This window comes from Pseudophryne corroboree, chromosome 6 (assembly GCF_028390025.1).
Source record: "Pseudophryne corroboree isolate aPseCor3 chromosome 6, aPseCor3.hap2, whole genome shotgun sequence".
Taxonomy (NCBI): Eukaryota; Metazoa; Chordata; class Amphibia; order Anura; family Myobatrachidae; genus Pseudophryne; species Pseudophryne corroboree.
The window spans coordinates 584769950-584795271 of NC_086449.1; the positions used below are offsets into that span (position 1 = coordinate 584769950).

The window sequence follows — 25322 nt, forward strand, 5'->3', positions numbered from 1 at the left end:
GTAAGGCGGAAACAGCCCGCTTAGATGACCCAGAGACACTGGAGTGATCTGGGGAGGATATTTGTCTAACCAATGACTGATTTAATTGTTGCAACTGGTTAGATAAATTATCCGCCCAAGGCGGATTAACCATAGGGACAATTTGTGGCGGTATTGGCACAGGTGGTCCCATAGAGGGCGTAAGGCGCTCTACCAGAGTACCCAGTAGGTTAGTGAACACAGCCCAGGGTGGCTTCTGAGTAGGCACAGGAGCTGCGGACTGACTGAAAGATGTATGACACATAGTACACATACCATCATACAAAACTTCCCCCTCTGGCACATCCATGGAGCATACTCTGCATGCTGCAGGAGCTTCCACTGATTTACTGCTCTTTCTGATAGACATTATATATGAATGCAACACAGAGCGACATAGGGGGTAATTCAGAGTTGATCACAGCAGCAAATTTGTTAGCAGCTGGGCAAAACCATGTGCACTGCAGGGGGGGCAGATATAACATTTGCAGAGAGAGTTACATTTGGGTGGGTTATTTTGTTTCTGTGCAGGGTAAATACTGGCTGCTTTATTTTTACACTGCAGTTCAGATTTCAGTTTGAACACACTCCACCCAGCACTTGGTTTTGCCCAACTGCTAACAAATTTGCTGCTGCGATCAACTCTGTATTAGGCCCATAGCACGATAAAGCCAGACAAAGTACAATACCTGCGAATAAATCCAGTATTATGTGACTGAGTACACAGTAGAATATACGTAATGGATAAATACTGTGACCCACTATATTAGCGGACCCACACGCACCTAGCCCCTTAGGGTACAGAATACAGTGACAGTTATATCTGGGAAACATTGAGAGTGAAACCACACAGCAGATACAGGCACACACAGTCACAGGCAATGCAGAAATTATCACAATAAAGCAGCACTGGACTAGTATATATCACAGCGAGGTCAGTGACCGGAGGATATATCAGAATACTCGTACAGTATATTCTAGAAACAGTACACCAGGCATGTCCAAACTGCGGCCCTCCAGCTGTTGTGAAACTACATATCCCAGCATGCCCTGACACAGTTTTGCTGTCAGAGAATGCTAAAGCTGTGTCAGGGCATGCTGGGATGTGTAGTTTCTCAACAGCTGGACCGCAGCAGTTTGGACATGCATGCAGTACACTCTCTCTCTCTCAACTAATTCTGTCTGTATAGAGACATGTATGCTCAGAAGATGGCACCCAGCGTCTCAGTCAGGGAGAGTGTGAGGCAGCTCAAGGGCGGGAAATCTGCAAGGAGATGGCACCCTGGGCCGGGGGAAGGGTTACAGGTCAAGCACCACCTCCCCTATGCTGGACTTCCACCCCGGGTACTAGTGAGCCTTATTAAATGGGGTATTAGTACATCAACCTGTACTCAGACGCCCTGGTGGTCTAGTGGGGTCCCTGCTTTGTGACCGTGTCCACACCAGCGCCGCAACCCGTCTCCCTAAGTCAAGGACGAAACGCGATTTAATGGCGGGTCCCGCCTGGGGGACCCTCTTACCACCTCCCCGTAACAGCCACACGAACCAGGAGAGCAGTCTGACTGTGTGCCTAAGGCAGAACGTCTCCGCCGCAAGTACCCGGGAACTGAGCCACGGGAGAATGCGGCGCTGCTTGGGAGGTGATGGAACTGCAGCACTCAAGTGTCACCCTGACATACAGCGCTGACAGCCCGGAGAAGAAATCTTCTTTCATAAAGCTTTTTCAGGGCTGCTGTGTGCAGTCCTCCTGTTAGCTGCAGGCACCAACTCGAAAGTGAGCTCTCAGTGCCTGGAGGCGGGGTTATAGAGGAGGCCCCAATGCATCCCGGGACAGACTAAAGCTTTAGCCTGTTGGTGCCTCTGGATCAAGATCCACTCTACACCCCCGATGTTTCCCTGTGGAAACCAATGTACCCTGCTGCAGAAACGTATACAGTATTTCACCCAATACCATCACTTCAGACTGGAAAGTGAATACATGAACATGAGCTCTTCTGGAGTTTAAGCCTGTGAGCAGGCTCTGTTACCCCTTGTTTGCTTGTTAATACCCAGCCTTGTTTTAGGACTAGACTGGTTCCCAATAGTAAAGTGCTGTGGTGTACGTATGTTTCCACTATAAAAATTAAGGATACAGCGGAAATGGAGGACATTAGAACATCGAGCTTCATAAATGAAAATGTCACTGATGCCATTTTTTCTTCAGGTGGGAAATAGGAAAACTATGTAATTAGAATTTTCATAAACCTCCCCTAAAGGGATGAACAGGGAATTGCCATAAGGACGTCATTACCAATGCGTGGCTTGCGTTGCATGAACGATAACGCCCAAACGGACAATCTGATCAAAATTTGGATTGCACCTCCAGTGTGTAGAATTTAATAAACTACAAAAATGTTTCTGTCACTTTTTACCGTATCTGCTACAGTGCTCCTTGGGTAAAGCCAAGAACCATGGATTCATTTTTATTTACATTAAGACGTCTCAAATTTACATCTCCATAGATTTACCTAATTTTTAACACTCATTTATATTTACAACCGTGAAAATCAGAAACTCCTGCGCGAAGAAATGGTAGAACAGATAGTATTACATAAAGAGAGACATCAACATACGTTTAAAGGTATAAAAATAATGTACATGTCATAGTAAACTTAGACATTTTGCCACACTGGTCTTCAGGTTGCTCATCCACATATTTTCTATTGTGGGTGATGTTTCTAGTGGAATCCAACATGGTCTGACACAAAATTCAATCAAAATTCTTTAGATGACTAAAATGGCGACTCAGGGTGGGTCATGTTTCATTACATAAATATAACAAGTTCTTCTGGTTTTTTTTAATTGTTTCTTTGGTGTCTTCATCTAGATGGAAGAGTCTGTTAAAACTAAAAGAAGAGAATACCTACTTACTTGCCAGAGTCTGCCGCTAGGATGCTGACATCCGATCCAGTATGGTTTCTTCTCATTAATTTGTGTCTTGGTCTCAAAACTAAATCAAACAGAGCAAGAAAGTGAGATTTTATTAATTGGCAACAAGCAAGACTAGATGTGCATTTTATTCCATTACTTCCAGAAAACAGGGTAAATACTTCTCACTTTAGATTTGCAAAATCAAAACAGTTACAAGAACATAAAAAGCAAAACACGTTCTCCAAGTTTGAAATCGTTACTGTTTAACACCAAAAACTATATAAATGTAATTGTCCATTTGCTTCTAATGACTTGTATATAACCAACCTCTTCGGTCTTCTGGCCTCATCATGCTTTAAAAATACAGTAATCTAAGTGACTGACTAAGCTAGGATAGTGGGCCAATTCTCTCTTCTCATACTCTTTGCTCTCTAAGGCACTGTTGGTCACATTTTTAGTTGACACACTCCACTCATTTGGCCTTCATAACTCTGTCCTATCCTATAACTTTCAAGTCGCTCTTTCAGTGTGTAGCTGCTTTGGGCAACTGCTCAGTTTCACCTCCACTTACCCTCTCCATCTGGGTACCTCAAGCATCTGTTTGCAACGCTATACTCGCCTCTATCTACACCTTCTCTACTTGCGAACGCATAAGCCTTTTCGGCCTGAACATCCAAGATCAATGCAAATGACACCCAAAATGTATCTTCCCTAAGCACTCTTCATTTTTCTTATCCTGTGTGTCCCACTAGCTCTCCACCATCTACACCTGGATGACCAAATGATTTCTCCTATTCAACTTGTCCAAATCTGAGGTTAACATGTTTAGCCCTGCTAATATCACTACATCTCACAACAAATCAGTCACTGTCAACATCACTCTCTAACCTACTTCTTCATGCACACACTGCCTGTGTCATCCTCAGCCTCCAATCAGATTCAACCCTCACATGCAGTCTCTCTCAGTCCTGCCCTGGAAACATTAGCAAATTTTGTAATTTTGCCTTTTCCTCACTTAAGAAGGTACTAAGGACTTTATTCAGCTTCAGTTGAAGTTTTGCTAATTTAGCAAAACTGCAACCTATAGCACTCGCACGCTGGCGACTGTCCAGCAGAGGGTAAGGCTGCCCAGCACGCTAATGGCCACCAGCGATGGCATTGCAGACCCCGCAAAATAAGGGAATTTATTATTTATGTTATTTATATAGCACACACATATTCCGCAGCGCTTTACAGAGAATATTTGGCCATTCACATTGGTCCCTGCCCCAGTGGAGCTTACAATCTATGGGGGTCATTCCGAGTTGATCGTAGCTGTGCTAAGTTAAGCACAGCTACGATTGTTAATGCAGACATGCGGGGGGACGCCCAGCACAAGGCTAGTCTGCCCCGCATGTCAGTGCCGCCCCCCGCACAAATACAAAAGCATCGCACAGAGGCGATGCCTTTGTATTTGAGGAGTAACTCCCGGCCAGCGCAGCTCCTGCAGCTGGCCGGGAGTTGCTCGTCGCTCCCGCTGGCCACAGCGCCTGCGTGACGGCCCGCCCCCGCCTGCGTTGGCCGGACCACTCCCCCTCAGCCCCCTCCCGCCTAGCGATCGCCTCTGTCTCAGAGGCGATCGCTAAGTAACGACAGCTGCCATGCGCCGGCGTAGTTCCGACCCGATCGCTGTGACAAACTGCAGCGAGCGATCGGGTCGGAATGACCCCCAATATTCCCTACCACATGTACACAAGCACACATTCATACTAGGGTTAATTTGTGTTGGGATCCAATTGACCTACCAGTATATTTTTGGATTGTGAGAGAAAACCGGAGTACCCGGAGGAAACGCACGCAAGTACGGGGAGAATATACAAACTCTGCACAGTTAGAGCCATGGTGGGAATCGAACCCATGACATCTGTGCTATGAGGCAGTAATGCTAACCATTACACCATCCGTACTGCCCCTTGCCTGCACAGTCTGGCTGTGAAGAAAGGCGCAGAGCAGTCATCTTGCCTGCCACAGTGGCGTCATGCGGCTGCCCAGAAAACGGACAAGACCCACCACCATTTTTACTTCCACGCCCCCATAACACAGCCTCACGAATGCCTCTGCCTGTCAATCAGGCAAAGGCGTTCGCATCAATGCGATTGCATTTACCGGCATGCACAGAACAAGTTTTTTTCCCATGCTGCTTATCACTTATGGAACACCTTGCTTTACCACACAAGACTCGCTACCAGCCTACAATACTTCAGCCACTCTCTTCATGACTGCATATCACACCCGATCCTAGACTCTTACATTTATTAAGGGTTTCCACTTCCCCAGTCCACCATATCCACTTGCATCTTTGTACATTCTGTGTCTGTCATTAACGCCTTCCTCTAGATTGCTAGCTCTCATGAGCAGTTTCCTCCCTAACCTGTGTCAGCCTCGTATTACCATAACTCCATGTCTTATGTTGAAACTATTGCTGTTTGTTCACTACGAGACATGGAATTCATACTTTATCTATACTATCTATTGCTGCTAATTTAAGACTATCCATGTATGTGTTATTATATTTGTAGTAATTGCATTCATACTAATTATGCGTATTGCATTAATGCAGTTTCTCAAATTCTGCCGTAACAGTCCAGGTTTTAAGTATATCCATGCTACAGTCCAAATGATTAAATCAATTGACTGAGGTACTAATTAAGTACTGTAATGGTACAGTTAGGAAAACACTGCAACAATGTAGGTTATAGAATGAAACTATGGAATTGGTGATGCCCCAGAAATAAAGGATGAAACAAAATAGGATACCAACCAGCCATTTCTTGCTGACTATTCGTCCCATCACAGTATGCTGCATGCCTCTCAATCTGGGACCGGGAAAATGTACACCCACACATTGGACACTCCACGTTTTTAGGACAGGTTTGCTCCAGGCATATAACATCTTCTACAGGAGACCCATCAGACACACAAGTCTGCAAAAATACCACAAGAAACGAGTCACAGCAAAGTAAAAATGTTGAATGGTTTGTTGAGAGCAGTGTTGGCAACATTTGGTTTAAACAGCGCCACCGGCATGGTGCTATGACTTCTTTAAAAAAAAAAAAAGTATATTGTAAGGGAATCTTGTGGTCTTTACTTGAGTGAGCTAAACTAATGCACTGAATTCACCATACAACAGAGAAAATAAGATTTTAAACCTACCAGTAAATCTTTATCTCCTAGTCCGTAGAGGATGCTGGGGACTCCGTAAGGACCATGGGGTATAGACGGGCTCCGCAGGAGACATGGGCACTCTAAAGACTTTAGAATGGGTGTGCACTGGCTCCTCCCTCTATGCCCCTCCTCCAGACCTCAGTTATAGGAACTGTGGCCCTCATTCCGAGTTGTTCGCTCGCAAGGCGAATGTAGCAGAGTTACACACGCTAAGCCGCCGCCTACTGGGAGTGAATCTTAGCTTCTTAAAATTGCGACCGACGTACGCGCAATATTGCGATTACAAACGAGTTAGCAGTTTCTGAGTAGCTTCAGACTTACTCTGCCTGTGCGATCAGTTCAGTGCTTTTCGTTCCTGGCTGACGTCATAAACACACCCAGCGTTCGCCCAGGCACTCCCACCGTTTCTCCGGCCACTCCTGCGTTTTTTCCGGAAACGGTAGCGTTTCCAGCCACACGCCCCTAAAACGCCGTGCATCCGCCCAGTAACACCCATTTCCTGTCAATCACAATGCGAACGTCGGAGCGATGAAAATGCCGTGAGTAAACTTACTTTCTTCATAGTAAAGTTACTTGGCGCAGTCGCAGTGCGAACATTGCGCATGCGCACTAAGAGAATTCTCACTGCGATGCGATGAAAAACTCCGAGCGAACAACTCGGAATGAGGGCCTGTGTCCGGAGGAGACGGACAGTACGAGGAAAGGATTTTTGTTAATCTAAGGGCAAGATCCATACCAGCCCACACCATCCACACCGTATAACATGGAATACACGAACCAGTTAACAGTATGAAACAAAACAGCATCAGCCCAAGACTGATCAAAACTGTAACATAACCCTTATGTAGGCAATAACTATATACAAGTCTTGCAGAATTTTGTCCGCACTGGGACAGGCACCCAGCATCCTCTACGGACTAGGAGAAAAAGATTTACCGGTAGGTTTAAAATCTTATTTTCTCTTACGTCCTAGAGGATGCTGGGGACTCCGTAAGGACCATGGGGATTATACCAAAGCTCCAGACCGGGCGGGAGAGTGCGGATGACTCTGCAGCACCGATTGAGCAAACATGAGGTCCTCCTCAGGCAAGGTATCAAACTTGTAGAATTTAGCAAAAGTGTTTGAACCCGACCAAGTAGCCACTCGGCAAAGTTGCAATGCCGAGACACCTCGGGCAGCCGCCCAAGAAGAGCCCACCTTCCTAGTGGAATGGGCCTTTACCGAATTTGGTACCGGCAATCCAGCCGTAGAATGAGCCTGCTGAATCGTGTTACAGATCCAGCGGGCAATAGTCTGCTTAGAAGCAGGGGCGCCAACCTTGTTGGCTGCATACAGGACAAACAGTGCCTCTGTTTTCCTAACTCGAGCCGTCCAGGCAACATAAACTTTTAAGGCCCTGACTACATCAAGAGACTTGGAATCCTTCAAGTCCCCCGTAGCCACAGGCACCACAATAGGTTGGTTCATATGAAACGATGAAACCACCTTAGGCAGAAATTGAGGACGAGTCCTCAACTCTGCTCTATACACATGGAAAATCAGACAGGGGCTTTTGTGAGACAAAGCCGCCAATTCGGACACCCACCCGAAACATACTTCCTCCAGATACGGTGATAATGTTTCGCCGTCACCTCCTTCCTAGCCCTTATCAGAGTAGGGATGACTTCCTCCGGAATACCTTTCCCAGCTAGTATTCGGTGTTCAACCGCCATGCCGTCAAACGTAACCGCGGTAAGTCTTGGAACACACAGGGCCCCTGCTGCAACAGGTCCTCCCTGAGAGGAAGAGGCCATGGATCTTCTGTGAGCATCTCCTGAAGATCGGAATACCAGGCCCTTCGAGGCCAATCTGGAACAACGAGTATTGTCTGCACTCTTTTTCTTCTTATGATTCTCAATATTTTGGAGATGAGAGGAAGTGGAGGGAATACATAAACTGACTGAAACACCCATGGTGTCACCTGGGCGTCTACCGCTACTGCCTAAGGGTCCCTTGACCTAGCACAATACCTCTGAAGCTTCTTGTTGAGGCGTGACGCCATCATGTCTATTTGAGGAAGTTCCCAAAGACTTGTTATCTCTGCAAAAACTTCCTGATGAAGTCCCCACTCTCCTGGATGGAGATCGTGTCTGCTGAGGAAGTCTGCTTCCCAGTTGTCCACTCCCGGAATGAAGACTGCTGACAGAGCGTTTACGTGATTTTCCGCCCAGCGCAGAATCCTTGTGGCTTCCGCCATTGCCACTCTGCTCCTTGTCCCGCCTTGGCGGTGTACATGAGCCACGGCTGTGACGTTGTCTGATTGAATCAGAACCGGTAGGTCGCGAAGAAGATTCTCCGCTTGTCGTAGGCCGTTGTATATGGCCCTTAATTCCAGTATGTTGATGTGTAGACAAGCCTCCTGGCTTGACCATGTTCCCTGAAAATTCCTTCCTTGTGTGACTGCTCCCCATCCTCGGAGGCTCGCGTCCGTGGTCACCAGAACCCAGTCTTGAATGCCGAACCTGCGACCCACTAGAAGGTGAGCACTCTGCAGCCACCACAGGAGAGACACCCTGGCCCTGGGGGACAGGCTGATAATCTGATGCATTTGAAGATGGGACCCGGACCACTTGTCCAGAAGGTCCCACTGAAATGTCCTCGCATGAAACCTGCCGAAGGGGATGGCCTCGTAGGTCGCCACCATTTTTCCCAGTACACGAGTGCATTGATGGACCGACACCCTTTTCGGTTTTAACAGGTCTCTGACCATGTTCTGGAGTTCCTGGGCTTTTTCCATCGGGAGAAAATCCTCTTTTCCTCCGTATCCAGAATCATGCCTAAGAAAGATAGCCGAGTCGTTGGAACCAAGTGTGACTTTGGTAGATTTAGAATCCAGCCATGTTGCTACAGCACTCTCAGGGAGAGCGACACGCTTTTCAGCAACTGATCTCTTGATCTCGCTTTTATCAGGAGATCGTCCAAGTATGGGATAATTGTGACTCCCTGCCTGCGCAGGAGCACCATCATTTCCGCCATTACCTTGGTGAAAATCCTTGGGGCCGTGGAAAGCCCAAACGGCAACGTCTGAAACTGGTAATGACATTCCTGTACAGCGAATCTCAGGTACGCCTGATGAGGGGGATAGATGGGGACATGAAGGTATGCATTCTTTATGTCTAGTGGCACCATAAAACCCCCCCTTCCAAGCTGGAGATAACCGCCCGGAGCGATTCCATCTTGAATTTGAACTTTTTCAAGTACAGGTTTAGGGATTTTAGATTTAGAATGGGCGTGACTGAGCCATCCGGTTTCGGAACCACAAACAGGGTTGAATAGTACTCCTTCCCCTGTTGAACTAGGGGAACCTTGACAATCACTTGCTGTTGATACAGCTTTTGAATTGCAGCTAAAACTATCTCCCTCTCTGGGGGAGACACCGGTAAAGCGGATTCGAAATATCGGCGCGGAGGCACCTCTTCGAATTACAGCTTGTATCCTTGGGATACAATTTCCATCGCCCAAGGATCCACGTCTGATTGAACCAAGATGTGGCTGAAGCGTCGAAGACGTGCCCCCACCGGGGCGGACTCCCTCAGTGGAGCCCCAGCGTCATGCGGTGGATTTAGTAGAAGCCGGGGAGGTCTTCTGCTCCTGGGAACTAGCCGTAGCAGGCATTCTTTTCCCTCTATCCTTACCTCTGGCGAGGAAGGAAGAGCCCCGACCTCTTCTGGACTTATGCGACCGAAAGGACTGCATCTGATATTGTGGTGTTTTCTTTTGCCATGGGGGAACATAAGGTAAAAAAGTAGATTTACCCGCGGTAGCTGTGGAAACCAGGTCCTCGATACCTTCCCCAAATAAAACCTCACCCTTGTAAGGCAAAACTTCCATATGTCTCTTTGAGTCGACATCACCCGTCCATTGGCGGGTCCACAGGGCTCGCCTAGCAGAAATCGCCATGGCGTTGGCTCTTGAACCCAACAGTCCAATGTCTCTCGAAGCGTCTCTCATATATAAGACTGCGTCTTTAATGTGACCCAAGGTCAATAAAATGCTATCCCTATCTAGGGTATCAATGTCAGCTGACAAGGTATCTGCCCAAGCCGCTACAGCACTACAAACCCAAGCCGACGCTATTGCCAGTCTGAGCAAGGCACCCGTATGTCCATAAATTGATTTTAAGGTAGTTTCCTGTCTGCGATCAGCAGGATCCTTGAGGGCTGCCGTGTCTGGAGACGGTAGCGCCACCTTTTTGGACAAGCGCGTTAAAGCCTTGTCCACCCTGGGTGAGGATTCCCACCGTAACCTGTCCTGTGCAGGGAACGGATACACCATAAGAATTCTCTTGGGAATCTGCAGTTTCTTGTCTGGAGTTTCCCAAGCTTTTTCAAACAACGCGTTCAGCTCATGAGATGGGGGAAAGGTTACCTCAGGTTTCTTTTCCTTAAACATGCATACCCTCGTGTCAGGGACAGAGGGGTCATCTGTGATATGTAAAACATCTTTTATTGCAATAATCATATAATGAATACTTTTGGCCACCCTTGGGTGTAACCTCGCATCATCGTAGTCGACACTGGAGTCAGAATCCGTGTCGGTATCAGTGTCTGCTACCTGGGACAGGGGACGTTTCTGAGACCCTGAAGGGCCCTGTGACACAGTCAAAGCCATGAATTGACTCCCTGTCTTACCCCTGGACTCTGCTTTGTCCAATCTCTTATGTAATAAAGACACATTTGCATTTAAAACAATCCACATATCCAACCAATCAGGTGTCGGCGTTGTCGACGGAGACACCACAATCATCTGCTCCACCTCCTCCTTAGATGAGCCTTCCGCTTCAGACATGTCGACACACACGTACCGACACCCCCACACACTCAGGGTTATATCTATATGGAGACAGTCCCCCAATAAGGCCCTTTGGAGAGACAGAGAGAGAGTATGCCAGTACACACCCAGCGCCACCGGACACTGGAATAAAATCCCAGTTAGTACAGCGCTTTTATATAAATACACTCACTGCGCCAATTAAATGTGCCCCCCCCCCTCTTTTTTGCCCTCTGTAACAGTGTTCAGCAGGGGAGAGAGTCCGGGGAGCCAGCTTCTCTGCAGTGTGCTGTGGAGAAAATGTCGCTGGTTAGTGCTGGAAGATCAAGCTCCATCCCCTCACCGGCGGGCTTCGGTCCCGCTCAAATTATTTATACTGGCGGGGTTTTTTCAATATACCGCCTCTGCAGTGTCTAATCTATTTGCCAGTGTCCCTTGAGGTTAATATTGCTGCCCAGGGCGCCCCGGAACCCTTACAGTGCCCGCTGTGTGTATATGTGTGGGAGCAATGGCGTGCAGCGTTACTGCTGCGCGTTACCTCAGTGAAGATCTGAAGTCTTCTGCCGCTTTTGAAGTCTTCTTTCTTCTTAATACTCACCCGGCTTCTATCTTCCGGCTCTGTGAGGAGGACGGCGGTGCGGCTCCGGGACGAACGGCGAGGGTGAGACCTGCGTTCCGACCCTCTGGAGCTAATGGTGTCCAGTAGCCTAAGAAGCAGAGTCTATCATTTAAGTAGGTCTGCTTCTCTCCCCTCAGTCCCACGATGCAGGGAGCCTGTTGCCAGCAGTGCTCCCTGAAAATAAAAAAAACCTAACAAAAAGTATTTTTCAGAGAAACTCAGTAGAGCTCCCCTGCAGTGCACCCAGTCTCCTCTGGGCACAGGATCTAACTGAGGTCTGGAGGAGGGACATAGAGGGAGAAGCCAGTGCACACCCATTCTAAAGTCTTTTGAGTGCCCATGTCTCTTGCGGAGCCCGTCTATACCCCACGGTCCTTATGGAGTCCCCAGCATCCTCTAGGACGTAAGAGAAATGGGGGTGTGAACCAGATCGGAGGGGTACTAAATCTGCATAGCATCAGCTAAAACTCCACAAACCCCTTCAATAACACTCCTATAGGACAGGAGAAAACCACAGCTAACACTCTTATTTTCCATTTCATCTATCCCTGAGTGTACTTTGAATGTTTTTATAAGTTTAGTCTATACACATATTCAGATGTACAGATGTGTCCTTCCTGATCTAGCCTTTGTACGTTATGAGTCACAGCACAAAGGGCGCATGAAAGCCGCCAGCTCCCGTGCTACGTAATAGCGTCAGTGGAAACTAATATAGAATTTCATATGCAGATACAACAAACATAGAATATACACATGCCACATATTTTAATCAGCGTCATCTGCGTGTAAGTCTTAAGCTGGGTATAAACCAGGACGACATCGGTACGAAATGTTGTTTCCACGCAAATGGGAATGGCATATCAGAACACGGTTGTTAACGATCCGCAAGATTGAGTAATCGCGGGTACACACTGCACGATCCAGACGTGTATGGATCATTAGATCAACCCGAAAGGCGCGGTTACAAGGCCTGTTTAACCATTACTGCAGCAACAACGAGGGAGGACACATCTGTAATAGGGATAATAAGCTGTTAAAAAAAAATTGTACTGAATAATTAGCCTAATAACTTTGGATTGTTAATGTTAGAAAACACTAAAACATAGTTGATCAAGGTTTCTACTACATAGAAATGTTTCACAGTATTTTAACATAATAAGCAGGATTAAAAAAAAATTTCACTGAAACATTAATGCAAAAAAAGTTTTTTATTTTATTGATTTTTTTAATAATTTTTAAGAATTTCAACCCTGATTGAAAACAAAATAAAAGCCATTAAAAAATTGTTTATTACAAAACAATTCCTCTTTCAAGCATAATAAAGAGTGAGATGTGTTTCAGTGTGGGGCATGTTGGTGTGGTGAAAGGAGTTTTTGCAAAGAAAAGGATAAATGTATGTGATTATTTTATACAATAATGTATGTATGTATGTATGTATACAAAACTGCTGGTCTTACAAGTGATTGTTGCAGTGCTTAAATGTTCAATACTGGATGATTTGTGGATTTCAAGTACTAGTTAATTGTTTGTCTGTGAGAAAATTACCAACAGATATGCGATTTCCTGTATTAAAATGTGTGTTCAGATGAAACCTGCACCAAAGAGCTATCCTTGAGTCACATGACTGTTAGAAAATGGAGCTTACATTGGTTACAAAGATACACGTTACAGCTGAGGAATGAAACAAACAAAATTTAGTTGTCTATAAAACATCATAACTAGCATCTTGTACTTTGCCGGGTTCTCATGTCACTCCGTACTTAATCACACTAACACACTACTTTAGTAAAAATACAACATGCCCACTCCCAGCAAATACTGTATATTTCTCCTCTGTCACATCTGTATGCAATCCTGCATGTCTGCTTATTTTACATTTTCCACATTACACTGCTGATTTTTAGTACACTTTATAAATTGACAAACATATTAATAAAAGCATTTTATAAAAATAAAAAAAAATACATGATTAATATAACTTAGATTGTGAGCTCATGGGGAGCATGGCCCTCTTCCCTCATAATCTCACATCTCTCTGTTCTCACACGTCAATTACAACCTACGTAGTGAATGTCTATAGCTGCATCTCCTCTCGCTCATTACTGTTTATCTCTTCCAGTAACTGCCTGCCCCCAGTAGTATGATGACTACTCCTTTGTTTCCTTTTATATTGGCTGTATTGTGTACTGAGAATTGTGTTGCTAATTGTTACCTGTACTCTGTTTTAGTTTTTCTGTTACTGTAATGTTAAGTTCTGTGTACCCTGTATCAATACTTGCCTACCTGACCCTCTCCATGAGGGAGAAAATGTTCTGTTCCTGGAGTTTCCTGGTAATGTATGATTGCCATCACCTGTGGTGAAACACCTTTCTTATCAATTAACTAGCTCACCACAGGTGATGGCAATCATACATTACCAGGAAAGTCCAGGAACAGAGCATTTTCTCTCTCATGGAGAGGGTCAGGTAGGCAAGTATGCCCTGTATTGTGCTAATGTCTGCCATATGTCATACGGCACTGCAAAACACTTGTGGTGCCTTATAAATAAAATGTAATTAATAATAAGATTTTACTTACCGATAAATCTATTTCTCGGAGTCCGTAGTGGATGCTGGGGTTCCTGAAAGGACCATGGGGAATAGCGGCTCCGCAGGAGACAGGGCACAAAAAGTAAAGCTTTTCCAGATCAGGTGGTGTGCACTGGCTCCTCCCCCTATGACCCTCCTCCAGACTCCAGTTAGGTACTGTGCCCGGACGAGCGTACACAATAAGGGAGGATTTTGAATCCCGGGTAAGACACATACCAGCCACACCAATCACACCGTACAACCTGTGATCTAAACCCAGTTAACAGTATGATAACAGCGGAGCCTCTGAAAGATGGCTTCCTTCAACAATAACCCGAATTAGTTAACAATAACTATGTACAATTATTGCAGATAATCCGCACTTGGGATGGGCGCCCAGCATCCACTACGGACTCCGAGAAATAGATTTATCGGTAAGTAAAATCTTATTTTCTCTATCGTCCTAGTGGATGCTGGGGTTCCTGAAAGGACCATGGGGATTATACCAAAGCTCCCAAACGGGCGGGAGAGTGCGGATGACTCTGCAGCACCGAATGAGAGAACTCCAGGTCCTCCTTAGCCAGAGTATCAAATTTGTAAAATTTTACAAACGTGTTCTCCCCTGACCACGTAGCTGCTCGGCAGAGTTGTAATGCCGAGACCCCTCGGGCAGCCGCCCAAGATGAGCCCACCTTCCTTGTGGAGTGGGCCTTTACAGATTTAGGCTGTGGCAGGCCTGCCACAGAATGTGCAAGTTGGATTGTGCTACAGATCCAACGAGCAATCGTCTGCTTAGACGCAGGAGCACCCATCTTGTTGGGTGCATACAATATAAACAACGAGTCAGATTTTCTGACTCCAGCTGTCCTTGCAATATATATTTTTAATGCTCTGACAACGTCCAGTAACTTGGAGTCCTCCAAGTCACTTGTAGCCGCAGGCACTACAATAGGCTGGTTCAGATGAAATGCTGACACCACCTTAGGGAGAAAATGCGGACGAGTCCGCAGTTCTGCCCTGTCCGAATGGAAAATCAGATATGGGCTTTTGTAAGATAAAGCTGCCAGTTCTGACACTCTCCTGGCCGAAGCCAGGGCTAGAAGCATGGTCACTTTCCATGTGAGATATTTCAAATCCACCTTTTTTAGTGGTTCAAACCAATGAGATTTTAGAAATTCCAAAACCACATTGAGATCCCACGGTGCCACTGGAGGCACCACAGGAGGCTGTATATGCAGCACTCCCTTAACAAAGGTCTGGACTTCAGGGACTGAAGCCAATTCTTTTTGAAAGAAAATCGACAGGGCCGAAATTTGAACCTTAATAGATCCCAATTTGAGACCCATAGACAATCCTGATTGCAGGAAATGTAGGAATCGACCCAGTTGAAATTCCTCCGTCGGAGCACTCCGATCTTCGCACCACGCAACATATTTTCGCCAAATTCGGTGATAATGTTGCATGGTTACTTCCTTCCTTGCTTTAATCAAAGTAGGAATGACTTCTTCCGGCATGCCTTTTTCCTTTAGGATCCGGCGTTCAACCGCCATGCCGTCAAACGCAGCCGCGGTAAGTCTTGAAACAGACAGGGACCCTGCTGAAGCAAGTCCCTCCTTAGAGGTAGAGGCCACGGATCTTCCGTGATCATCTCTTGAAGTTCCGGGTACGAAGTCCTTCTTGGCCAATCCGGAACCACTAGTATCGTTCTTACGCCTCTTTGCCGTATAATTCTCAATACTTTTGGTATGAGAGGCAGAGGAGGAAACACATACACCGACTGGTACACCCAAGGCGTTACCAGCGCGTCCACAGCTATTGCCTGCGGATCTCTTGACCTGGCGCAATACCTGTCCAGTTTTTTGTTGAGGCGAGACGCCATCATGTCCACCATTGGTCTTTCCCAACGGGTTACCAGCATGTGGAAGACTTCTGGATGAAGTCCCCACTCTCCCGGGTGAAGATCGTGTCTGCTGAGGAAGTCTGCTTCCCAGTTGTCCACTCCCGGGATGAACACTGCTGACAGTGCTATCACATGATTCTCTGCCCAGCGAAGAATCCTTGCAGCTTCTGCCATTGCACTCCTGCTTCTTGTGCCGCCCTGTCTGTTCACATGGGCGACTGCCGTGATGTTGTCCGACTGGATCAACACCGGTTTTCCTTGAAGCAGAGGTTCTGCCTGGCTTAGAGCATTGTATATTGCTCTTAGTTCCAGAATGTTTATGTGAAGAGACGTTTCCAGGCTCGTCCATACTCCCTGGAAGTTTCTTCCTTGTGTGACTGCTCCCCAGCCTCTCAGGCTGGCGTCCGTGGTCACCAGGATCCAATCCTGTATGCCGAATCTGCGGCCCTCCAATAGATGAGGACTCTGCAACCACCACAGAAGAGACACCCTTGTCCTTGGAGACAGGGTTATCCGTAGGTGCATCTGAAGATGCGACCCTGACCATTTGTCCAACAGATCCCTTTGGAAAATTCTTGCGTGGAATCTGCCAAATGGAATTGCTTCGTAAGAAGCCACCATTTTTCCCAGGACTCTTGTGCATTGATGTACAGACACCTTTCCTGGTTTTAGGAGGTTCCTGACAAGCTCGGATAACTCCTTGGCTTTTTCCTCCGGGAGAAAAACCTTTTTCTGAACCGTGTCCAGAATCATCCCTAGGAACAGCAGATGAGTTGTCGGCATTAACTGGGATTTTGGAATATTCAGAATCCACCCGTGCTGTTTTAGCACTTCTTGAGACAGTGCTAATCCCATCTCTAGCTGTTCTCTGGACCTTGCCCTTATTAGGAGATCGTCCAAGTATGGGATAATTAATATGCCTTTTCTTCGAAGAAGAATCATCATCTCGGCCATTACCTTTGTAAAGACCCGAGGTGCCGTGGACAATCCGAACGGCAGCGTCTGAAACTGATAGTGACAGTTTTGTACAACGAACCTGAGGTACCCCTGGTGTGAGGGGTAAATTGGAACGTGGAGATACGCATCCTTGATGTCCAAGGATACCATAAAGTCCCCCTCTTCCAGGTTCGCTATCACTGCTCTGAGTGACTCCATCTTGAACTTGAACTTCTTTATGTACAGGTTCAAGGACTTCAGATTTAGAATAGGCCTTACCGAGCCATCCGGCTTCGGTACCACAAAAAGAGTGGAATAATACCCCTTCCCTTGTTGTAGAAGAGGTACCTTGACTATCACCTGCTGAGAGTACAGCTTGTGAATGGCTTCCAAAACCGTCTCCCTTTCGGAGGGGGGCGTTGGTAAAGCAGACTTCAGGAAACGGCGAGGTGGATCTGTCTCTAATTCCAACCTGTACCCTTGAGATATTATCTGCAGGATCCAGGGATCTACCTGCGAGTGAGCCCACTGCGCGCTGTAATTTTTGAGACGACCCCCCACCGTCCCCGAGTCCGCTTGAGAAGCCCCAGCGTCATGTTTAGGCTTTTGTAGAAGCCGGGGAGGGCTTCTGTTCCTGGGAAGGAGCTGCCTGTTGCTGTCTCTTCCCTCGACCTCTGCCTCGTGGCAGATATGAATAGCCCTTTGCTCTCTTATTTTTAAAGGAACGAAAGGGCTGCGGTTGAAAGGTCGGTGCCTTTTTCTGTTGGGGAGTGACTTGAGGTAGAAAGGTGGATTTCCCGGCTGTAGCCGTGGCCACCAAATCTGATAGACCGACTCCAAATAACTCCTCCCCTTTATACTGCAAAACTTCCATATGCCGTTTTGAATCCGCATCGCCTGTCCACTGTCGCGTCCATAAAGCTCTTCTGGCCGAAATGGACATAGCACTTACCCGTGATGCCAGTGTGCAGATATCCCTCTGTGCATCACGCATATAAAGAAATGCATCCTTTATTTGTTCTAACGACAGTAAAATATTGTCCCTGTCCAGGGTATCAATATTTTCAATCAGGGACTCTGACCAAACTACCCCAGCACTGCACATCCAGGCAGTCGCTATAGCTGGTCGTAGTATAACACCTGCATGTGTGTATATACTTTTTTGGATATTTTCCATCCTCCTATCTGATGGATCTTTAAGTGCGGCCGTCTCAGGAGAGGGTAACGCCACTTGTTTAGATAAGCGTGTTAGCGCCTTGTCCACCCTAGGAGGTGTTTCCCAGCGCTCCCTAACCTCTGGCGGGAAAGGGTATAATGCCAATAATTTCTTTGAAATTATCAGCTTTTTATCAGGGGCAACCCACGCTTCATTACACACGTCATTTAATTCTTCTGATTCAGGAAAAACTATAGGTAGTTTTTTCACACCCCACATAATACCCTGTTTAGTGGTACCTGTAGTATCAGCTAAATGTAACGCCTCCTTCATTGCCAAAATCATATAACGTGTGGCCCTACTGGAAAATACGGTTGATTCGTCACCGTCACCACTGGAGTCAGTGCCTGTGTCTGGGTCTGTGTCGACCGACTGAGGCAAAGGGCGTTTCACAGCCCCTGACGGTGTTTGAGTCGCCTGGACAGGCACTAATTGATTGTCCGGCCGTCTCATGTCGTCAAACGACTGCTTTAGCGTGTTGACACTATCCCGTAGTTCCATAAATAAAGGCATCCATTCTGGTGTCGACTCCCTAGGGGGTGACATCCTCATATTTGGCAATTGCTCCGCCTCCACGCCAATATCGTCCTCATACATGTCGACACACACGTACCGACACACAGCAGACACACAGGGAATGCTCCTAACGAAGACAGGACCCACTAGCCCTTTGGGGAGACAGAGGGAGAGTTTGCCAGCACACACCAAAAGCGCTATATATATCAGGGATAGCCTTATAATAAGTGCTCCCTTATAGCTGCTTTGTTATATCAAAATATCGCCATAAATTTGCCCCCCCTCTCTGTTTTACCCTGTTTCTGTAGTGCAGTGCAGGGGAGAGACTTGGGAGCCGTCCTGACCAGCGGAGCTGTGAGAGGAAATGGCGCCGTGTGCTGAGGAGATAGGCCCCGCCCCTTTTCTGGCGGGCTCGTCTCCCGCTATTTAGAGAAATCAGGCAGGGGTTAAATATCTCCATATAGCCTCTGGGGGCTATATGTGAGGTATTTTTAGCCTTTATATAGGTTACATTTGCCTCCCAGGGCGCCCCCCCCCCAGCGCCCTGCACCCTCAGTGACCGCGTGTGAAGTGTGCTGAGAGGAAAATGGCGCACAGCTGCAGTGCTGTGCGCTACCTTTAGAAGACTGCAGGAGTCTTCAGCCGCCGATTCTGGACCTCTTCTGACTTCAGCATCTGCAAGGGGGCCGGCGGCGCGGCTCCGGTGACCATCCAGGCTGTACCTGTGATCGTCCCTCTGGAGCTTGATGTCCAGTAGCCAAGAAGCCAATCCATCCTGCACGCAGGTGAGTTGACTCCTTCTCCCCTCAGTCCCTCGCTGCAGTGATCCTGTTGCCAGCAGGAATCACTGTAAAATAAAAAACCTAGCTAAACTTTTTCTAAGCAGCTCTTTAGGAGAGCCACCTAGATTGCACCCTTCTCGGCCGGGCACAAAAATCTAACTGGAGTCTGGAGGAGGGTCATAGGGGGAGGAGCCAGTGCACACCACCTGATCTGGAAAAGCTTTACTTTTTGTGCCCTGTCTCCTGCGGAGCCGCTATTCCCCATGGTCCTTTCAGGAACCCCAGCATCCACTAGGACGATAGAGAAAGTAACTTAAAAAAGGTTTGCTGCACTACAAATGTATGTTGCAGCTCAAGCTGGTCAAGGCAAGCCACAGATTTTGGACAGTCTGTTATAAGTTTCTTATAGCGACTTGGTATATAAGTCAAAAGACCCCAAGGTACTCCCAACCTTGTACTATACAGGACAGAGTTTAATCTATGATACAGAGTACTTTACTGAATTGAATATGAAAGACAAATATCACGCACGGAAACACAAACTTCACTTCCAATTGAATCTACATCTAGAACATATTGTTATTAAACGGCTTCAACATTGTGAGGGCTCAAATAAAATTAAATATTATGTTTTATAAAATATGCCACAAAAGAATTGGAAGACGTTTTCTCAGTCACCCTGTAGGCTGTGGAATAGTGCACACATCTTTCACAACTGCAATGTGAGAAATGTTGCTCACCACTTCACACCACAGACTCGCAGCTCTCATCATCTCAAGGCGCCTGTAATATTACTGTACCTGCTGTAATTTGATTTGCGACTTTGTCTTTCAGCTTGAAAACTGCCACAATTAGAAGGAAGGTGCCAAAACACTGCATGTAAGTGAATCCTGCTGCTCATGTCGCGTGCAATAGGCAGTGCCCCGAGCCTGGCATCTACAGTACACCATGGCAGAGCCTCACTGAGCAGACCACTCTGCTTTACTGTACTTACAGCAATTTCTCATCTAGAAATACACAATGCTGGCAGATACTTATCCACGAGGGGACTAGAAGATATCTCTTTCCATGACCAAGTCAATTTTTCAGGTTTTTGGGATGTTTAAATTAATATTCTCTTTCAGAGTGGTATCCTTTGGTAACACTGCAAACATCTGATTGTATTTTACAGCAAGTCCTTTATATAGGGGAAACAGGACAAACACACTGACTGAGCCGTTTTTATAGAACCACAATGAAGCAATAACTCTTAATCGGATATACAGTAGCTGCCTTTTTAATTAGAGTCCGTGAGATAATCTTGTTTGCATTTAAATATAGAAATGTCATCTTATTTTACCAATACAATTTTGTTATAACAGGCATTTCTTTTTACAGTTTTCATCCCTCTCCTGCATCAATTCAGAAAATGAAAGCTCCGCTCTGTCAGCACCAGCTTTGTGCACAGCAAGAGCTTACCGAGCTTCTTATTTATTTTACACAAATTCATTTCCTTCCATCTTGCTAGTCCGTAATCTTGTTATCTGCCGTGCTAATATCAACTATATATAGCTAATAGAAAATTTCTAATGTGTGATTCTGCGGAAAAATACAATCAATACAATCTGAGAGCATAGCCTTAAATTTGTCTGCAAATTATAAAGTTGCCTCGAACAAAAACTTTTATTTTATCTCTGAAAGTAAATATTTCTAGAGTTAAGCAACATTTGCACCTGTACGAAAGATAGAACAAAAATAAACAAATATGCATACAATAATACACCAAGCTTCATTGTATCCATTTGAACTTCATGTCAATTCATCCTTGAATATTGAATAAAGGGGATGCAGTTAATATACCGGCAGTCAGGATACCAGCGATCAGGAAACCAATGCCAGAATCTCGACCAACAGAATCTAGTGGGTATACGCCACCAACCGAGTGAGAAAATAAACACCAGGCCCAAAGTGAGGCGAGTGCACTTGCTGCTGGGATTCAGGCAGACGGGATGCCGCTGCTGGGATAGTAACAGCTGGCATCTAGTTGCCGATCGACCATATGTATTCCGAATACAGGCAATTAACACAGCTAATTACTGCTGGAAAAGGTGTAGTGCCCTATTCTTCTCTTTTCACTGCTTCATGAATAGACCCCGTAGTGAGATGGCTACCACTATTGTACCTCTGACCAGCTTAACGATCTAAGGCCTGATTCAGAGATGTACACTAATAGCACTGCTGGTGGGAGTGTGCACGTAGTGACTGTGCGTAAATATGTTGATGCTGCAGCTACCGGAATTTGTGTTGAGATGTCCACCAGCGTTTTTTGGAATTTGCAGCGGCTGCGTACAAAGACGCAGATCAGTCGATTATCAAACATCTCATAGTAGCCCTATGGTTGTGCAGCACAGTGGCAGCAAGGAAGACATTGGAGACATTGCACCAGTGTACGAGATCACAGTCACAGGCTTGGACACTCTATGAAAATGGTTATGATAAGCCTGCGTTGTTGCTGCCACTCCCCGTAACTACTCCCAAGCAGTGACTTTGCAAATAAGTCCTCTCTGCGACCGCTATTGGAAGACCATCGTGGCATATGCACAAAGCGACTTACATGCATGAGCAGTCCGCTGATAATTGTTCTACTGCGTAAAAATCGGGTTTTCATACATCTCTGAATCAGGCCTGTAGTGCAGTTTGGAGGATACGCTTGTCCGTGGTTAATTTATACAACAGATTGCAAAGCTCCTTTTATAGTACTTTTGTCTACAAACACTGAAAAGAGAAATACGCCAAGTGTTTGGGCACACTACCTAAGCTAAAATATTACTTTTATTAATTAACTTAAAATATGAAGTCACATGTAAATGGGCACATTTCTAACAGAATATTAAAACAAAAAAAAATGTCTCCGAGATAAGTCCTGAATGACACAAAAGTAAGGTCATAGTAAATGAACAGATTTAGTGAGTGATAATACATGTGAAAAGATTGATTGATTGATTGATTGATATGGTGTGTGTGGCAAAATATTAGGTGAAAAAAAGGATTTTAATACCTACCAGTAAATCCTTTTCTCCTAGTCCGTAGAGGATGCTGGGGACTCCAAAAGGACCATGGAGGTATAGACGGGATCCGCAGGAGCTTGGGCACACTAAAAAGACTTTGAATGTGTGTGAACTGGCTCCTCCCTCTATGCCCCTCCCCCAGACCTCAGTTATATGAACTGTGCCCAGGAGAGACGGACATTTCGAGGAAAGGATTTTTGTTAAATTAAGGGCGAGACACATACCAGCCCACACCACAAACATACCGTACATCCGGAGTAGCAGGAAACCAGATAACAGTATGAACTAACAGCAGCAATAAGCTAAATAAGCTTGATACACAACCCACGTGTAACCAAAAAATAACTAGTAACACTACAACTGCAAGGAACAGTCCGCACTGGGATGGGAGCCCAGCATCCTCTACGGACTAGGACAAAAGGATTTACCGGTAGGTATTAAAATCCTATTTTCTCTTATGTCCTAGAGGATGCTGGGGACTCCAAAAGGACCATGGAGTCTATACCAAAGCTCCAGACCGGGCGGGAGAGTGCGGACGACTCTGCAGCACCGATTGAGCAAACATGAGGTCCTCATCAGCCAGGGTATCAAACTTGTAGAACTTAGCAAAAGTGTTTGAACCCGACCCCGTAGCTGCTCGGCAAAGTTAAAGTGCAGAGACCCCTCGGGCAGCCGCCCAAGATTAGCCCACTTTCCTGGTAGAATGGGCCTTTACTGATTTCGGCAACGGTAGCCCAGCCGAAGAATGAGCTTGCTGAATCGTATTACAAATCCAGCGTGCAATAGTTTGCTTAGAAGCAGGATTTCCAATCTTGTTGGAAGCATACAGGACAAACAGAGCCTCTGTCTTCCTAGTAAGAGCCGTCCTGGCGACGTAAATTTTCAAAGCTCTTACAACATCAAGAGATTTTGGGACCGCCACAACATCCGTAGCCACAGGCACCACAATAGGTTGGTTAATGTGAAACGAAGAAACCACCTTTGGCAGAAATTGTTGCCGAGTCCGCAATTCCGCTCTATCCGAATGGAAGATTAAATATGGGTTCTTGTGAGACAAGGCCGCCAACTCAGATACTCGCCTGGCAGACGCCAGAGCCAAAAGCATGACCACTTCCCAAGTGAGAAACTTTAACTGAACCTTACGCAAAGGTTCAAACCAGTGAGACATAAGAAACTGCAACACCACTTCAAGATCCCACGGTGCCACAAATGAAGGATGGATATGCAGAACTCCCTTCACGAAAGCCTGAACCTCAGGAAGGACAGCCAATTCTTTTTTAAAGAAAATAGATAAAGCCGAAATCTGCACTTCGAAGGAACCCAATGTCAGGCCTGCACCTACGCCTGCCTGCAAAAAATGGAGGAAACGACCCAAATTAAACTCCTCCGCAGGAGCTGCCTTGGTTTCATACCACGACACATACTTCCTCCAAATACGGTGATAATGTTTTGCCGTAACCTCCTTCCTAGCTTTAAGGAGAGTGGGAATGACCTCCCCAGGAATACCAGTCCGAGCTAGGATTTGGCGTTCAACTTCCACGCCGTCAAACGCAGCCGCGGTAACTCCGGAAACACGCAGGGCCCCTGCAGTAACATGTCCTCTCTTAGAGGAAGCGGCCAAGAATCTTCTACAAGCAATTCCTGAAGATCCGGATACCAAACCCTCCATGGCCAATCTGGAATAACGCGTATTGCCTGAACCCCTGTTCGTCGTACGATCCTCAGCACCTTTGGAATGAGAGGAAGCGGAGGGAACACATACACCGACCGAAACACCCACGGAGTTACCAGGGCGTCCACTGCACTGGCTTGGGGGTCCCTTGACCTGGAACAATACCTCGGAGGCCTCTTTGTTGAGGCACGACGCCATCATGTGACTCTTGGTTATATCAAGGACACCGCAGAACACCCAAAGTATGCGCGAGGGACGCTGGCCTCCCGGGATCAAGACGCCAACATGTCCAAATGAGGCACTCCTCAACGACTTGTCGCTTCAGCAAAAACTTCTCGATGACGACCGTATTCCTCCCGGATGGAGATCGCATCTGCAGAGGAATCTATTTCTCCGACAGTCACCCCTGGAACGAAGACTGCCAATACAGCGTTCACCAGACTTCCTACCCAACGGAAAACTTTTTCGGCATCTGCCATTGTCTCTTTTCTCCTTGTTCTGCCCTAGCGGCTTACCTACACCATTGCTGTCAAGTCGTCCGACAGAATTAACACGGGCAGATCATGAAGCATATGATTTTGAACATAGCTCTTGATTCAAGAAAGCTTATTGCAGACAACAACACAATATTCCACAATATTTTTTGGGGAAATATCAGAAAAATATGATGATGTTTGTAATGAGTAAAATATAATAATTCCCTGTGTGGTTATTGTTTAAATATATCGGTCCATTATTAGTGGTATTAGGGTGACAGCGATATGTATGATTAATTAAATATATATATGTATTACATTCAATATGAAATGAATACACATACATACAAGATTCTGTAGCTGTCCCCCTTATATGTATGCGTGTCTCTATTTTTAGTTGTAATTTTTAGTTGCAATTTATTGTAATTTATTATATCTTAATTTAGCTTATTTTAATTATGGTATTTATCTTATATATATATAATTATTATTATTATTATTTATTTATATGTAGTGGTATTTATATATAGTGGCTCTTTTTTATATAAATATAATTCCAGTATTATGATTTAAATTGTGATCCTAAAAAAGAAAATAATTAAATAATTGTTTTGCTGCAGGTATACATATTTTGTGATAAGTGAATACA

General features: G+C 45.9%; 1 protein-coding gene across 6 annotated transcripts in view; it reads right to left on the reverse strand.

The window, feature by feature from the left end:
- Positions 1-25322, reverse strand: part of UIMC1 (ubiquitin interaction motif containing 1) — a 482965-nt gene that overhangs the window by 70396 nt on the left and 387247 nt on the right. For all 6 annotated transcript variants that reach the window (XM_063927938.1, XM_063927937.1, XM_063927936.1 and 3 more), the window contains 2 exons: positions 5729-5891; positions 2929-3007 (listed from right to left, as the gene is read on the reverse strand). In XM_063927938.1, coding sequence (XP_063784008.1) covers positions 2929-3007; positions 5729-5891 — 242 coding nt within the window. The remainder of the gene's footprint in view (positions 1-2928; positions 3008-5728; positions 5892-25322) is intronic.